This window comes from Mycetomoellerius zeteki, unplaced genomic scaffold (assembly GCF_001594055.1).
Source record: "Mycetomoellerius zeteki isolate Tzet28-1 unplaced genomic scaffold, Tzet1.0 scaffold228, whole genome shotgun sequence".
Taxonomy (NCBI): domain Eukaryota; kingdom Metazoa; phylum Arthropoda; class Insecta; order Hymenoptera; family Formicidae; genus Mycetomoellerius; species Mycetomoellerius zeteki.
In genome coordinates, this window is record NW_017257203.1 from 2,223,436 (window position 1) to 2,241,405 (window position 17,970).

Here is a 17,970-nt window from a genome sequence, read left to right on the forward strand (position 1 = left end):
TTACAAACACAAATTTACTTGCGCTATTTCTTGTTTTGAGGTTATCTGTGTTCCAAAATGTGCGCCGCGACGTCGCGATACTTACATAATATAAATTTTTAGCGTGAGCGAGGACCACAACGTTTGTTAACGAGCAAGCGAGCAAGATATTCGCCGGCGATGGATCCGGGCTTCTTCAAGAGAAGAAGGAAGGAGAGGTTATACGACATGATGCACAAAAGCGCTGTGAGAGTCTGTATGGGTGTCACAGCGTTTAGCACCCTCTTCCTCTTTTATAAGGTGTACGAATATTTTCGATACGTTCGACCCTTGAAAATGGTACAAAGTAAACTGGTTGAAGATGAGCTCCTGTTCGAGGGTAGGAACATAGAAGATACATCGAAAAATATGTCATAGACGGAACACCACATACTATCACACAGTCGAGATATCGTATATGTGTAAGCAATTCTTTTCATATATAACAAAAGAAATGAATACAGTGAATGATTTAATGCAGAGCAATGTATTTTCAAGAATGAATATATTTATAGTCTGTGTACATTTGAGGACTGTAAATAAACTTATGTACATAAGTCTCATATATATATATATATATACACATTAAAATTATGCTTATTGTAAATAAACTTCGTAGCTTTATTTTGTATAACAGATATAGTTTTATATACTTTATTTATTATTAATTTTATAATGACCATGTATTTTATGTGTCATATTTGGAATTACAAGTCTTCAATAATCTGTATTTCTTTTAAGGCTCGACTCTTTTGAGGTGCCAGATTGATTGTATGACATCAGAAGCAAGAAATGACATGCAATAAATTGTTATATACAGCTTTATTTTATAGTTTTTCTCTAAAAATATAATTTCGTAATCTTGAAACCTGTAAAATATACAACAGAGACATCTGTCTGATATGTCATGTAGAAGTGTAAAATAATTTCTAAAATAATAGCGGCACAGCAGTTTTTAACAGCTGAAAAATGTATCATTATTATTAAAATTGTACCATCGAGAGAGCCAAGCCTTAAATTATAGATGACAAATTACAAGAAACTACAGATTGTAGAAAAGAAAAGAAATATAAGTTATTTATGAGAAAATACACCACGACACAATTTAAATGATACTCTGCAGGAATATCCTATGATTAATTGACTCGTAATTTATTATATTTTCTTTATTTGAGAAGTTTTAATTGCAGTTACTTCAATCCCCGCTTCCCCAATATGAAATAATTTAATTTTATGCTATTGTAGAGTTTATCTCTCCATTATATAAAAAGTATATTATGAAAAATCTGGCCCTGAGAAAATTTCGCCGAAAACGGTGTTAAATTTTGGACCTTGAATTTATAGCTAAAATTTCAGTATTCATGAAACTTGTATGTCAGCCACAATTCTGACACCAATCTCAATTAGCACTAATTATAATTAAATGTTTGCCATGTATCTAAACTATAAGCTTTTTTTTAATATAAGAATCTTATAGAAAGGCATGTAAACATTTTTTAATTAATATAATATGGAAGATAATTATTCTGCGAAGCAGAATTGACAAGCTCGCATTGTTCGGTGCGATCGAACTTGAAACAAACCTTTACGGGATGCACCGAATATTTTTATTTCCATTATTTTCATAGATTCTACTTTCTATCAATAGGCATGAATAGCTTTTGGAATAATTTAGTAATGTGTGATATATAAGATGTTTTTTTGAGGAACTTAATATTGCTTCCTCTGCTAAGATTCTCTCATTACATACAAAAAAAAAACATCCACTACATTTAACGTTTGCACAAAACGCGTTGGAAATCATTGTTCATTTTAAACGTAATGAATTCTATTAAATTTGGAACATCTCGCAGCTAATTTGCACGATATCGAAATATGTATAAAATTAATATTACAGTAAGAAATATATAAAAGCAGCAATCTCTTTGCCTTGGTTAATCTCAGAATTGACTGTTGTATAAATTTGTATAATATATTTACATTCCTTCAAGAATATGCCAATATGTTGATGTATTAAAAATTATATACCGTCCATTTTTACTTTATTAAAAAGATACTACTAAATAGATACACTATTTAACACTAAAAATAGTGACAATTTCTTATTCATCATAATGTACTATTAATGACAAATAATTCTCAGAATAATTTCTCTTACACAATAGGATTAATCACTTTTTTTACTAGACAAAGAATTCGTGACAATAGAGGGATAATTCTCAGCAATTAAAATCTCGTTATAAAATTTGTACAATAAATAAATGTCTTACAATGTCTTACATCTACTATTTACACTTGTATCGGCTGAGTATACATCTTATGGTTGTTCTACAATGTCCTATTTGTTTCTTGTTTCTTGCTTTTTACCTTTTGCTTTTTTCCTCTTTGTGATCGTTTTATCGACAGTTATATTTCTTGATATGTGTTTTCTGTTTCTTCTGAAGTTCGTTAACGTTTATCTCGAGCAACAGAAAACGAAAAACGGGATAAGAAGCAAAAAGGCAAGATACAAAAAATAGCAAAAAGCAAGAAACAGGAAACAAAAAGCACATTGTAGAATAGGCTTTATATTTGAAAAAACACATAATGATAAGCAGGCAGTTTCTTTTTTCTCAATGTCAACGTAAAAGCGATCAAAAATCATCGTTCTAGTATAATAAAAAATACTACATTCTTAATGAGATAGTAACTAAAAAAACTACTCTATGTAAGTTGCATAGAAGGCAATGCATTTTGTACGTCAACTGGTAATATTTACTCTTGAGTACAAAATACAGTGTACTGAACCATCTTATATGTACATTGTATGTTCTTGCATAATGGACACAATTTGTACTCTATTCTTTGACATTTTCAGCTTTACAAAATAGTGCACTTTGAGAAAACATTCATATAAACATCAGTGTCTAGCCTGAAATACGCTATAACTGAACAATTTCCATGTATTTAATGTAATATTATCTCAAGAGTACAATTATGTTTCCATCTAAATTAGGTTTTTGTGCGTAAAATAAACGTATATTTGATAATATAATTCTAAAGGGAAAAGGATACGGCAATATCTTTAAATTCATTTAGATTATCAAACTGATTAAATATATTAAAAATTAAATTATAAATAATACGTATAGACGATACTTTTGAATAATGCACATTTTAAAGAGATTTCAAAAACCGATTTTATATTTCAGAGTTTTTCTTTAAAGGTCTATTGTTATATATTCACGAGTATCTTCCATACGTATGGTATACAAGTGTATCCTTATTTTTCATCATAAAATAAAATACAAATTAATAATTTATGCGAACTATTTCTTTTACTTTTGTTCATTACATTCAAAATAGAAAATAGATATTGCTTCATCTCTTTTTATAATTTATTTATAAAAACTGAAGTAAATTGTATAACTAAAATTATAAGACAAGCCAGAAATCGCAAACATCCAAATTTGATAAAATATACCAATATGGAAATCGTTCATACATTCAGATACTTCACGTAATTAAGACGTTTGATCCTTCCTATACATTTACATTCAATCAAATACTTGCACAAGCCCTGTAGCTCATAGGTTAGAAACGTTCTGGAAACACATTTTGGAAATCTATTGATACATAGAACGGTTATGAATTATTCGAAGGATTTAAGTTCGATTCTACGCGCATTGAATCGATTTTGGCAACAATTTTTAATGCTGGACCTAACTTTATGCTCATCGCCGACATAAGATGGTCTTCCTTCAGTAGCATAAGAGCTTGGCCATCAATTTCCTGAATAGCAAAGTCCTCTGCATAATCAGCACATCCTGGTAGACCGCGTATGAACTCGCACACTTCACCCACCTGCATGAAATACGCGTAATTTTTTACAATTTCGCTCGTGTTGAAGATATTCAAATATTTTTTAAGCGAAAAATCTTATAAAAATATCTCATTACCGTCCATTTAATCGGATTCACTTTCGGCAGTGATTCATCAATAGAGGATGTAGTAGTCGCAGATAAAGACCTCTCCTCGCCGTTTTTCTTCATCATATCATTGTCAATAGTTTTAGTTTCAGTCTCTATTTCAATCCACTGTTTCTCCGTCCCATCGCGCTCTCGTGCTTCACGTTTTTTACTGTAAATAAGACGATATATTTTTTATTAAATAGAATTTACAAAAGAAAATATTTAGAAATAAGTAATTTGGCATATCATGTTTACTATTATAAAGTATGCTCTCACCTCTTTGCACACATCGATGAGCAGAATCGCTTTTCTTTCTTTAACCTGACGTTCTGTTCGTCAATCGTATTACCGCAGCTTTCACATTTATTATCTTGATCACTGGTTCCATCATCTTCGTTCGAATAAGAACAAAGTTTCTTTTCTGTGGTAAAGATTTTATATTAGCTTGAACTTAAAATGTTACATTAATCATTTGTGAGAGTAATTTACTTACTTGGAGGTTCTTCGTGTATGTCTTTTTCTGTGATCGTATTATTCCGATTAAGGATATTAGTAGTTTCTTGACTCACCGCGAACGGTTCTGATGCTGCAACATAGATAAGAAAAATGTTGATGTTTAATATTATTCGTGAAAGTGACATTTAATGTGCCAATTAATACATATAATTGATAAACATATATAAAAGACAAGCGGCTATACCTTCCTGTATCACAAATCCTTCTATCACATGTGTAAGAACCTGCGGTTTCACCATGGCTTTAGGCGGCGCTTGTTTATTATTATTCACTATGACTGTTGCGGAGATCGGTATAATTTGTGAGTCATCGCTGACCACAACACCATTCGTAATAGCGTTCACTGTATTGGCAAGCCCTGCTAACGGGTTATTGCACTGTTTCTCATCCACTTTTGGAGCAATCGTTTCATCGTCCTTTACTGTCGTTTTACATTGATCTCCATCTGTATATAAACGAGCACAAAACCATTTATATCTTCATTCTGCATGAATTGTATCCAATAAATTTATTAATAAAATGAGATCAATACCCGTTATTTCTGACTGAAGTGGTGCCGTGATATCTTCCATAGGAATAGGTACGTCTTCTTTTTTCGTAGTTAGCTTTACGCTATCATCAGTTATTAACGGAGAATTCGTGGTAGACGGTAATATCAGAGAGCACTCAGCCTGCGAATTACGATCCGGCGACGTGATCATTATCGTCGAGTTGTTATCGTGCGTTGATTGATCCTGTGTTGCATTCACGATTGGCATCGCTTGAACCTGCGACGCACTGCTTATTAGTTGATTGCCAATAATCGTTGGATTAAGGGCCTAAAAATAGAGTATTCATTATTATTCTTGATTTTGCATTTTTATTCTATGATGTAGAGAAAAAATGTAATAAATTTTATTATCATCTTATGCAACATAAATAAATGTTCACAAGGCCAGTAATTTCCGAATAGGCATAGTAATTAATACCGGTAAAGGAAGTTGTTGCATAGTCGACATCGCAGTTTGTGGCATTGGATTCATCTGCGATGTAGCAGCGATCCCAACCCCAACTCCAACTCCGCCTACCGAGACTACCGGCATAATTGAACGATCCGCTCCTAGGACAACGCCAGGTGGTGGTTGTTGCAACGTCATATTTGCTGTATAACAAAATTTTTTTATATTATAATACTGTCAAATAGTTTCTATGTTTATACTTCATATCAATAATTCTTTATCTCGATATTGGTACCATAAATGTTCTGTGAATATTAACTTGAATAAGCGTTCTTACTCATGATAGGCTTAGTCTGTAATTGAGACGATTGCACTTGTTGATACTGTTGTTGTAATTGCTGCTGTTGCTGTTGCGTATGTTGCTTCTGTTGTATGAAGACTGGCTGTTGCTGTATCGTTGGTTGGGCTTGCTGTTGCTGCTGTTGTGGAGGTTGTATCGGCTTGCCACGGCCTTTCCCGGTAGCGTTGTTACCTTTACTCTAGATATTTAAGAAATAATGATACTGTTCTATATATATATATATACATATATATAAATTATCTATTATTTTATACCATTGTTTTTACTATTATGCTAACAGATGCATAATTATGGATTATTATTTATTGTCGTGTAGTCATCATGCAAGAGTTATAGCGTTCAAGCATCAGGGTATTGATCATGTAACTTTCCCTAGAGCAGAAAAGTGCAAATTTTTTGTATGTGTGTATATGTACATACATACATACATACATACATAAAAATTTGCATTTGTCACGTTTTCGCTTTAGAGAAAGTTACATGATCGATACTCGATATGTTGTAATACTCGAAAATTTTAATTTTGATTTACTTTTCACGTTATTTTTTTTTTTTTTATTATAGAATAATACATTTTTATATATCACATGGATTCAAGATAAAAATTAAATATGTGCGCTGATAATTAATATAGTAACCTGTGCTTGTACTGTAGCTTGTACTCCATAAACAGTTTGTGTGGAGACGGAACTGGCGGCCCGTATATTGGCAGCCAAAGACGACGGCAAGATACTCAACGGTCGCTGTATAGTTGTATTCGGTTTACCTTGTTGAGACTGCTGTTGCTGGATTTCCATCACTTTAGCAGGTTTTCCACCAGTAGCTGTTATCTGTTGTACACCTTGTATCTGTTGCTGTGTCGCGAGAGCTAACCCGAGAAAATAATAAACGCGAAACTTGCATTTATCATTATATATGAATTTTGTTCACGTATTATAGAGAAAATTAAATAAACAATTATAAACTGAAAAACATTAAATTCTTATTTTAAAAATATTTAGAAATATTAACGAATGTGGGAGACTGTAAATACTGACCATTGTGCGCCTGTATCGGCTGTGGACTTTGTATAAACATATCAGTTTGTGTGGGACCGCGAATGAATATTTGATTAGGCGCGGCAGTGAGCAGAGTCGGTTGTTGCAATCCGGTGGCCCATACTTGAGGTGCGAATTGCCAGGGCGCAAACTGCATACCACCAGTTCTTCCACCTGAAGGTGTTCCAGTGGTGCACGCTGTATACTATTTAAAATATAATATTATAGAATGTGTATAAATGCAGCTGGTAATATTTAAGAAATGCTATGCAAACATAAGATATGTTTAATGATTTACAATAAATGCTTCTTTGCTATTATATTTACCTTTTGTACTTGGTCTTGCTTATTCGTGGATTGCTGCTGTTGCTGCTGCTGTAATGAGGGTGGTGGTTGTGGAGAACCTAATACACCAAGTTGACCGAACACTAGCGTCTGTCCGGCACCGGGAGCGGATGTAGGTACTGGTAAATAGCCGGCCGGAAATCCCGGGACTTTGGTGCCACCGGCATTTGGATGAGCACCTCCTTGTCCAGGCGTGGATGTCGTAGCCAACATGTGAGGAGTGAGTTGAGCTGCAGACTGAAATGGCTTTCCAGCTGTTATTACCTGTAAAATATGCATTGTTTTTTAAAACTAGAAACGCAAATCTAATAATTATTAAATTATTAAAGAGAGAGATATAGTTCAGCGCGTATTAAGCTTTAGGCATAAATTACATCTTCAATAAAAATTAAAGAAAAGTGGACCGTACCTGAATAGAAGAGGGATTTATGCCTGCCGGATGGAGTGCTAAGTTTCCTGGCATCAATAAAGGTGCACCTTGAGTATTATACAATTGTTGTAAATGATAAGCTTGACTCTGAATCGGCTGTTGAATCACTTGGACCGCTTGTGGATGTGCAGCCATCGTAGTTATGGTGGTTGCACCTTGTTGACCAGATAATGTCATGGACACACCTCCTACTCCCTGTTGCTGCTGATGTTGCATCGATACCGCAACAGCTCCCTGCAACTTTTTTAATGACGAGAGTAAAAGATTGGGTGCATTCAGCGGACTCAACAGAGCGCTCGCTGTTATTGGTGTATTCTTTTAGATCATCCAATCATAATTTTAGATCTAGAAGAATACGTCAATAGCAGCGAACGCTCACTCAACTGTTGAGTCCGCTGAATGCAGCCATTGAGAGATATCCTCATGTGAAGGTAAAAACCGAAGAATACAAATAATGTGATAATTCAAAACATAATTAAATAAAATCAACCAAATAAAATATAAATGAAAATATCAATGTAAAATTATAGGGGAGAGCGGTCTAAATCGGACCTATTTGCAGTTTCTGCTCTCTATAAGGCGTAAATAAAGTCCGATCGTAAAATCGAAGCTGCCGTTGGAAAGATCATTTAATTCCCTTCATTTTTGCTTCGGATTATTTTGACGTATCTTTTACCTGTGTTAAACTATAATGGAAAATGTAAAAACGCTCTTTCCAGTCAACCATCGGACCATCCCCTGGTTCAGATCGAAAATTCTTATTTGTATGGATTTTTAGATAAAATTTTAAAATATTTCTCTTAGGATTGAGTAAAAACGAGCAATTTGACAGTCAAAGATAAAAATTTTTTTGGAAAAAGAAATTACTGACTGTTTTATATTATTAGAATTGAAATCAATAAAATTCAACTAATCTGAGTCTGATGACTCATATTTTACTGATTTAATTGCTTGGACCAGATCTGATCAGTCAATCACCAGTATTACAATCAGGCCTATAAGTTATTCACTGTACTGTCTGATTTGGACACGGGTCCTTTCGAACTTTGGAACAAATTTTACAATAAACCGCAAAAGTAATCACGAAATGTTTGATATTTTTTAATTCTATACTCTTTAATTATCTTAAATCAATTATTTTTCAAAATTTTAACACCCTTTAAATGATGATTTACAAGGATTATCTTTTTTAAAAAAATTTTCGCACGATGACTGAAAATACATATTTGCCTCTATTTTATGAATGTTATGACAGAGAACTATCAAACTATTATCGCATATTCGGTGTCTTATAAGGACTTTACGTTATAAATAGTACACAAATCTGCTTAACCATATTCATTTAAATTAAAAAGGTCCTATTTGGAACACGGTCCGATTTAGACCACTCTCCCCTACTGTAACTACATGTTAATGTAAAATTATTTATAAAACAGAATAAAGTACAACTTTAAAAATACAAATTAATAATTACTTGTTGCGGCATGCTGGCAGCAACCTGTGGCTGAACTTGTACTTGAGTAGGAACAACATTGTGAGTTCCGTTATTTTGCTGCTGTTGTTGTGGCTGCTGTGGCTGTTGTTGTTGTTGCTGCTGCTGCTGTTGTTGCTGCTGGACTTGTTGCTGTACCTGTTGTTGCACTTGCTGTTGAACTTGCATCTGCTGTTGCGACTGGACCTGCGACTGCATCTGCTGCTGCGGCTGAACTTGCTGCTGCTGCACCTGAGGTTGTTGCTGAACCTGTTGAGGTTGCTGCGACTGCTGTACATGCTGTTGCTGCGGCTGGACATTCTGCTGTTGTTGCTGCAGGTCATGAGTCGCGATCATCATTTGTTGCTGCTGCGCTTGTTGCGGCTGCTGTGATTGCGATTGTGGTTGTGCTTGTGATGTCGAAATTCCAATCGGTTTAACATCTGTCATGTTTCCTTATACTTTTGCGTAATTAGAATACAGACGTTCTTTTAGAAAAAGTAGCTTTCGCTGGTAGTATTCAATTGCAAATTGTTCTTTTTCTTTGCCATTTTACATCCATGCTTATTTCAATCTGCCCATCATGCCGCATCTGCAATACATAGATTAAAAGAAATAAATTTCTGGATACTCCAATCAGTTCCATTTTTTTCACGTGCATGTTCCATGCAAGACATCAAAGATATTATTTTCCTTTTAAAGTTTACTTTATCGTTGATTAAAGCGAGATTTTGTATTTATTCATAAGTAAATAAGTAGTATTTATGCTATTGGAAGAATATTTAAACTGCTTCCGCATTGTGTACGCACAGCATTATTTATTTTCATGTTCGAATGGAAATATCGCGGTGGGGTGCCTACTTCACGATCGAACTCGGGCTCGAGAGTCGAGAGATGAGCGTGAAGTAGCCATCGACGCCGCGCCATAACCTTTGTCGACACTCGACAGACGAGTACGCGTACTTGTGGACCCGAGTCGGGATTCTCGCAAGCGAGGCTACTGTACTGGTGCTCGGGAGTGAAGTGTGCCCTACGTTGCATCTTTTTTCGTCTCTCTCGACAATTACGCACGCGGAAACTTTTTCTCGGTCCAGCAAAGTAAGTCTCTCAGAAGTTATCGACGGTTCGTCGCGCTTCTCCTGATTTTCGCCGCGCAAGAGTAACGCGCGAGATCAAACACGGCGAGTCAAAGCATATATATGTTTTTGCTGATCCGCTCGATAACTCTGTCGTGTTAATGTCGTACCCGTTTGCTTTTTTCGCTCGATTGAACGTCGTTTTATCATAATAGGCTTTCATCATTGCGAGAATTAAACTGAGCGAATAGGTTATGAGGATATCGCGGCTATATATATATATATATATATATATATATATGTATGTATCCGGACCAAATAATTGTGCTATATAATTAATACGTAATTCCTATAGAGAATACATCAGTATTTCTGTGATATTGAAAGTACATTTCGTGCAGCAATAATTATTTGCTATAAATTTGTGTTGGCTACATGATAAGGATAATGCTGAGTATCTTGAAACGCTTAAACATTTTTAAACATGTGGAGACATACGACGGAAGTAGTGATTTTATCACTGTTTTCCTAGAAGAATACAGACATTGCAGAATATTATAAAAATATTAATCGCTGTTCAACGGATAAGCCTGAGTATGATTTTTATACAGTTGTCCACTTTTCATCGAATTTCATCATTTTATTCCAATATTATTGCAGTTTAAATTTGATGTTCACTTATTAACTTTTCATCCAATATTATTTTATATACAGGGTAAAATATAAACATGGGTCTGTTATAGAAATGCTTATGGCGAATTCGATTGGAAGCACTAGTGCGGACTGGTGCATATTAAACCTGTTGTACACCGATTTAATTTGAGTATAAAAATGAAATGCAAATATTTCGAATTATGAAATATATATTTTACCTAATTAATACAATAAAATGTATTAGGTATTTCACGATTTAATCAATTTCTATGTTTATTTATAAACATATGTTTACATTATTTTGTGTATGACGGCTTTAATGTGCACCAGTGTGCACTGAGTGCGTCCAGTCGAATTCGCTATTAGTTTTAGTAGGAGGAATTTTAACAATGTTATAACTTTGATTTAACAATACCATTAACATTTAATGAAACAATTAATGAAATGTGTAATAAATATTTAAACATTTTATTATAAAAATTATTCAAAATGGTCTCCTTCACATTATCTAGCATTATAGCTTTTAATCTGACATATATTGTTTACAACTTTATACGTATATACATTAAAACTCATTACAACTTTATATGCATACATTATTGTCAACTATAAAGAAAAAAGATTTGAAAAACCTTTAATAATTCAAAATTAAGCGTTTCTAGCTTAATGTTAAAAAATGTTTAAATGTTCATTATTTGTTTCATTAAATGTTTGATATTGTTATATAATAAAATTCTTTCCATCTCAAATACTAAGCGTTTCTAGATCTATGTTCATATGAGCTTTTTTTTTTAAATGTTTGGTTGATGAAAATTCTCTCTCTCTCTCCCTCCTCCCCTCTCTCTAGAATATTAAACACTTATTAATTTACTAAATAAAAGAAGGGCTATGAGCCAATTATAATGTAAAATATTTAATAATTTAAAATTCGTACATACAAACGTTTCAACACCGATCGGATCATTTTCAATGTAAAACAATATTACATAAATTATCGGAAAATTCGGTCACATTATAATGTCCAGTAAAAACGTCCAGTAAAATTATCATAAAGGTGATCTCATCTCACTTTTCACAATTCTACAATCTTAAATTGTCTTAATGATGTAAGTTAGACGCCGAGAAGAAAACACAATTAACAAAGTTATATTTAATAAAAAGTAAGCCACAATACTATGGATATAACATTTATCCACGACGATGTACAGCGACGTTATCTAACTTATTAATTTACATCCTGAACATTCCATTATTATTGGAGTATCATTGTAGTTACAGTATCATGATGGTGTAATTTTGTATCAAATTTCATTTAAATTTTATCATTTTACAGTATTATTTTATGTATTTTTTATTGCATTCCTAAAACTTAAGATTATATAATTTTACATTTAATCTCATTCTAATCTTATTATAATATTGCTGCAATATTATATAGTTTGTTTTTAAAATATTTTTTAATTTTAATTCTGTTAAAAACATATATATATATATCTATTTTGTTTCAAATGCAAGAGTTGTAAGAATGTACTGATATCTAATACATCAACACAACCAAATGTTGCAAATTTACTTTCTGTAATTTCTATCTCTTCTCTATAATAAACTACAATTATGAATCAATTGTATGTATATCATTAATGTATTATTGAAAAATAATTCTATTCTCGTAGAATAGTTCCATTAAGCATTATTTTTTATGACAAAGAAATATCTATTTTCATTCCCTTTATACAGGATGTCTAAGGCTAATGTGTCATCTAAGGACTTTAATCAGTTTTGTATCTCACTGAAAAATGAGGGAAATTATATCATTTGTCGCAAATTTTGTATTAAAAATATTTTCAACCTTAGAGATAAAAATCCGTTAAAATAAAAGTCCACATGAAATCGAATAAAGAAAAAAAAAATTTATCTACATATTTGGAAAGATGTAACAAAAATAAATTTGTTCGCTTCCTTTTCTTATGGAAAAATCAATTTTCTAATTGCTTAATTTGCTCGATGAAAAATTTTTAGACGAAAAGTGGTTCGTAACAAATCCGAGATTTCCTGCAGTGCGGAAATGGAATATTATTTCAGAGTGAAACTGGTATAAGGAATGTCGATACACGACCTTCATGTAAAAGGTATGATTTTAAACACGAGGTACCCTTTATAACGTCGAGGCTCAACGAAGAGAGATAGAGAGAGAGATAGAGAGAGAGATAGAGAGAGAAAGAGAGGGAGAGAGAGAGAGAGAAAATAGAAACGTGTCGTGATTCGAAAAAGACACCGTTAATAGTGGAAGAGGAAAGAGAGGGGAGAGAACAGTCCGACGCCGAACTCGTGCGGTAACGTAGAGCTCTGCATATCCCGTCATTCGAATAAAAACTATCCCGGGAATATCGATCCGGCGCAAACACCGACGATTCCATTTTGGCATGTGCGTGCGCGCGCGCGCGCGTGAACGAACAAAATGTCGCCCCAATCCATATATCCACCATAATTAGTGGCACGATAATAGCGATAGCGAGAGGGAGAAAAAAGGGAAGGGGGGAAAAACACAGAGATCTGTAGGAGAGCGGGAAATACGATTGAAAGGCGGATTGGCCAGACGGAGAGGGGATGGGATGAGAGAAGAAAGAGGAAAAATTGAAAGGGAGGGGAAATAGAAAGAGATAGAAAAAACCAACTGTGCCAGGGGGACGGCTGACACATGGATCTCGCCATAATGGCAATCTGTAAGGTAATAATATATACGGACAATTGCAATAACAAGAACACGCTGGAGAGCACGCGAGAAAAAGAGACGTTTTTTTTTCCTGCGACGCGTTCGCCTGAAAGTGCAATAAAACATGTAACGCTGGCGTCACACGCATGCACGTATCCGGTCGCTGCGAGTCCGTCCCTCCATGCGAATCCAAAGTGGCGGCGCGCGGACGCCGACATATTGAATTACAAAATAAAGAACACCGTTCGGAGAAGCGACGGGATGAGTGTGCGAGAGAGAAGAAGAGAGAGAAAGAGAGGAGGGGAGGAGGGAAACAGAAAGAGACAGACAAAGCAGTGTTATCGAACAGTTGCAGCGTGTCGACGGACCGTCGTCGCGGTTCGGCGAAGATCGTCGTCGGCGCGGTAATCGAACATTCCGCAAAGTAGTTGGTTCAAAAGTTATTTTCTTTTCGCGTCGAACGTACAGCACCCACGGAGGTATGGCGAAGGGGTGGATACCCTCGACGACGACGATGACGCCACCACGAGTCGACGTAGCCTCCGACATGGATGTCTCGCTCTAACTTTTATCAGGTACTCACATGGCGACTGCGCAGTCACACCTATATACACGCTCCGGCTGGTTGCGCGCGTATGTGAACGTACACGTGTGTGCGTGCACGTAGATGCGCGTGTGTATGTGCGCACCGACTCACACCACACCACCTCGCTTGTCCGTCGCAGCGCACGATGCCCAACGGCGTGTCGTTCGCTCGCGCAAAGTGTTTTCACTTTTTACGAATCACCGTTTCTCACCGCACGACGACACCCCACGAATCTCGTCGACCGACTACGAAAAAGCCCGTGATAATAGTTGTCCGCCAGCGTTGCTCACTATCGGTGATACTACTGCTACTGCCGTCGCTGCTGCTAGCTGCCTCCCTGTTCCACACAGTTCCACACGGTATAATACGACTACCTCCGAATGCCCGCGCGTCCCTGACACGACCATCCCTTCCAGTGGCCACCTTCCCGCCGCGCGTCGCGCGTCGTCCAGCGTGCCTGCTGATTGGTTCGACGAGGACAAATCCCAAAGGCATCGTCCGCGTTGAGAAAGGCGGAGCCATTGGATATGGTGGCTATAGGCGCATGCTCACTAACGGTACCACGTTCTCTCTCTCTTTCCCCCTCTCTCTTTTACGATTTTTATTTACTATACATAGTACATACCTGCAAAATGAGCACGCACACAGATTCACAAACCATTTGTTCCTGTACGTATACAGATCTAGAGTCCCTGCCATATTTCACAGCATAGCATTGGTAGAAACGTGCAAAGTTTTCCGAGTGCCCTGGTATTCCATTTTACACGTATTTTTCCAAAATTTTTTTCTCTTCTTGCCAAGAATTACTTATTAATTTTTTTCTTACTTTATACCTAATTTAAAATTTTAATTATGATGCTAATACAAATTTAGTACATTATTAATAATAATGAATAATTTGTTTGAATACATTGTTTGATTATATTACCGTTTAATCGATATTCTGTAGTTTCATTAAAAACACGTATAGTTGAAAATTGCAATCGAATATTTTGTTTATAATTTATATGGTTTTATTTGAATTTTATAACTTTTGTATCTGGTAATTCGTACATTCACATACATTCACAATAAATATATTCATTTTATATGTATTTCATATAGAATTAGTTTTTTTTTTAAAGATATAACTGATACAAAGAAACTAGCCTATTATTAAACGAATCTCTTAAATTTTTATTTCTTGTAGTGAGAAATGAGAATGCAATAAAAAATTTCCATCGATAATACATCGTTATTATTCATATTATACTGTAAACAGCTTATAATCAATTACTAATAGCTTTAATCAAGTAGAAACTTTACGTAACGACTGCATGGACAGGATTTCTAGATGAATTTTTTGTCCCACCTGTAGAAACATTTGTAATGCATGTAACATTAAGTACTTTTTATCTGAGACATCATATATAATATTATTACTGATTCAACTAAACATTGTTATATACTTATATTTACATAAACAAAAATAATTATAATTAAAATATTTAACTTATATAGTATATGATCGTAATAGCGTAAAATTAATAGTTAAACATTCGCGTATTTCTGTATTTTGTATACTGTATGTTGTTTATCATTGTGTACTTATAAATTTTCTAAATTATGAGACATCTCGGAATTTTAAACATTAAGACTTAGTTCCCCAAACCATTAAGTTTCTCCCGAGTTTTCTCTTTTTAAGAAATTTCTTATTGTGTGTTTATAACTGAACGGAAAAAACATGCAAAATGTCCAGAAAGATTTCAAATTTGACGAACAGGTTATTTGTTCATTGCCAATCTATCATACCTATACCAGTTCTACGAGTTATATTCTTTGAAATAGATGATCTTTTTCTCCTTTCTGTCCAAGACCAAAATATGCTGTATGCGAGAGAGAGAGAGAGAGAGAGAGAGAGAGAGAGAGAGAGAGAGAGAGATGTGCGTGTGTGCGTGCATGTGTATGCGAATAAAATAGGTTTTCTAACCTAACATATGTATATTGTTCCTTCCCTTTTTTTTCTTATAAAATTTTATTTGAATTACAAAATAAATTCACAAACTGATTTATTATATTAATAATCAATACATGCATGCATGTGATTTCGTTTCACATTAGTTTTTTTACTTAAATATTGCAGTTTGCAATATTTAATTTCGATACTTCAATATATACGTATAAAATACGTACTTTTGTGTTTAATTTTCTTCCAAATTGATGAAACGTATAATTATTATGGTAGTAGTTTTAAATCCAATTGCATCAAAGTGATGTGTATATGGATACATTTAACAACATTTATAATAAAATATAATATGACGTAACAAGAGTCGTATGAAGTTTAGATCTGTGGCCCCGTACGAACGCTATACGGCCCTGACGCAACTGTCTCTAAGCCGAGTTTATGCTTCCCGGCTCGAAACTCGGGACTCGCAAGCCGCACGCAATTGGCTCGTCGCGTCTTACGGGAATTTTCCACCCAATCAGTACATTCCAGTTGTTTTTTTTAACGCAACGAGCGTACGTAAGCAAAACTTGAGAAATAAAAAGCATACATCCCGCGCGTCCTTGATGCCGATGCGCGACGCGGTGTTGAGGAAAGCTCCAATTTTGATGTCGAGACCTCCAATGCCGCCATGCATAATGCATCCCGCTCCGCCCAAGGCACAGGGATCCATTCTCACATGGATCAAGGACACGAAGTGTCTCGTTATTTCGGCGATTCGGGGATTTCGGCCCTTAAAACTCATCTGCCACGTGTATCTGTATACGACGAAATAATAAATTTATCGTGTGCCGTACGCAGAAACGTTTTATTTTTAACAATCGCTGTCAAACGCAATTGAATCCTGTATGTTTAATTAATTAAGAGAATTGTCTATTAAAAATTATACGACGATTACAATGCCAGATTCAATTGTGCGACAGTGATTGTATTTCGGCAGCATTTTCTAGCTGGAATCGAAAAGAAAGAGTGGGATCACGCTAACGCGAAATACAGCGGGTTTATCATTCATTCCCCAATACCGGTCTCGGATTTCGACGCGAGGTGCGACGGTAGGACGTATCGCGCGTAGGGTAGGAAGAGTTCCTGGCTGTACCAATCCCAGTAACCAAGTCCCTGCGTTGAACGGCAGGGACGTGCGCGCGCGCGCTCACACATACGTATATGTGTGTGCCACTCGACGAGGGTCGAATCGGAGGAGATTGGTGTGAAGGAAGGGGAAGGGGAGATCACCCTATAGTCCGCGTCTATGCTATGTTGCTGAACGGAAAGAACGTATCTCGGCATCTGTAGTTTGCCGTTCGACCGTAGAGCGTGATGGCGCGCGGGTGGGAGAAGCGGCACAGCCAATGGTGTGGGTCGCGACGAGGTTGCCAGGGAAACAAGTTAATGATTCGGGCTGCCACCGGAGGAATTGGCTTGGCTTGGGTTATATGGGTACGGTCGGCGCGCGTAACGTTGTCTCATAGCCGCGCATGTGCCACACTGCCATCCTGTTCTCGCTACGGGGTGAGGGAAGGGAGAATCTCTCTCTCTCTCTCTCCCGCTCGTTCGCATCGCAGGTCGTCCGTCCCATGCTATCCCTCGATTCGTCTCGGTTACTCGATATAGCTATGGTCGATGTCCGTGAATTGGCCGCGCGTACGCTTGTGTGCGTGTCACGCTTGGCGCGTACGTACGTGAGCCCGCGCTAGTGGGCTCGCGCGTCCATGTGTTCTATCACGATTCGACCTATACATACACGCACGCTTCGTTCACGCACACGGTATATTACGTATAGGATATCGCGCGCGCGCACGGCGCTCAAGTCGTCGCGACGATTGGTTCCCTTCCTACTACTCTCGGATCTCTCTCCCGTGGTATTTTCTCCCTTCCCACCCCGAACCGC

General features: G+C 35.9%; 2 protein-coding genes across 4 annotated transcripts in view; one reads left to right on the forward strand and one right to left on the reverse strand.

The window, feature by feature from the left end:
* Positions 1–3,459: 3,459 nt before the first annotated feature.
* On the reverse strand, positions 3,460–14,493 carry LOC108723276 (polyhomeotic-like protein 2). Of its 3 annotated transcripts, none has more exons than XM_018448883.1 (14): positions 14,093–14,493; positions 9,070–9,658; positions 7,575–7,829; positions 7,148–7,429; positions 6,821–7,025; positions 6,422–6,651; positions 5,760–5,961; positions 5,453–5,625; positions 5,017–5,302; positions 4,669–4,929; positions 4,462–4,554; positions 4,245–4,389; positions 3,957–4,137; positions 3,460–3,861 (listed from the first exon to the last, which is right to left on the reverse strand). In XM_018448883.1, exons 2-14 carry the CDS (start codon positions 9,514–9,516, stop codon positions 3,643–3,645), a joined length of 2,979 nt encoding a protein of 992 aa, XP_018304385.1. In that variant the 5' UTR covers positions 9,517–9,658; positions 14,093–14,493; the 3' UTR covers positions 3,460–3,642. The 3 variants fall into 3 exon arrangements, with proteins under 3 accessions (XP_018304385.1, XP_018304383.1, XP_018304384.1); XM_018448881.1 differs by having other exon boundaries at positions 7,575–7,835; XM_018448882.1 differs by lacking the exon at positions 14,093–14,493 and adding an exon at positions 10,313–10,374 and having other exon boundaries at positions 7,575–7,835.
* The window catches only part of D2hgdh (D-2-hydroxyglutaric acid dehydrogenase), a 23,326-nt gene continuing 15,326 nt past the window's right edge, over positions 9,971–17,970 (forward strand). Inside the window, 1 exon segment of the mRNA XM_018448887.1 lies at positions 9,971–10,164. The gene's annotated coding sequence lies outside the window, so the exon portion shown is untranslated.

Coding starts and splice junctions, on each gene's coding strand:
- LOC108723276 (XM_018448881.1), bottom strand. CDS start 9,516: ATGACAGATGTTAAACCGATTGGAATTTCGACATCACAAGCACAACCA. Junction 6,652..6,820: donor GCCGATACAGGCGCACAATG/GTCAGTATTTAC, acceptor TTCTCGGGTTAG/CTCTCGCGACACAGCAACAG. Junction 4,138..4,244: donor TCATCGATGTGTGCAAAGAG/GTGAGAGCATAC, acceptor TCTTATTTACAG/TAAAAAACGTGAAGCACGAG.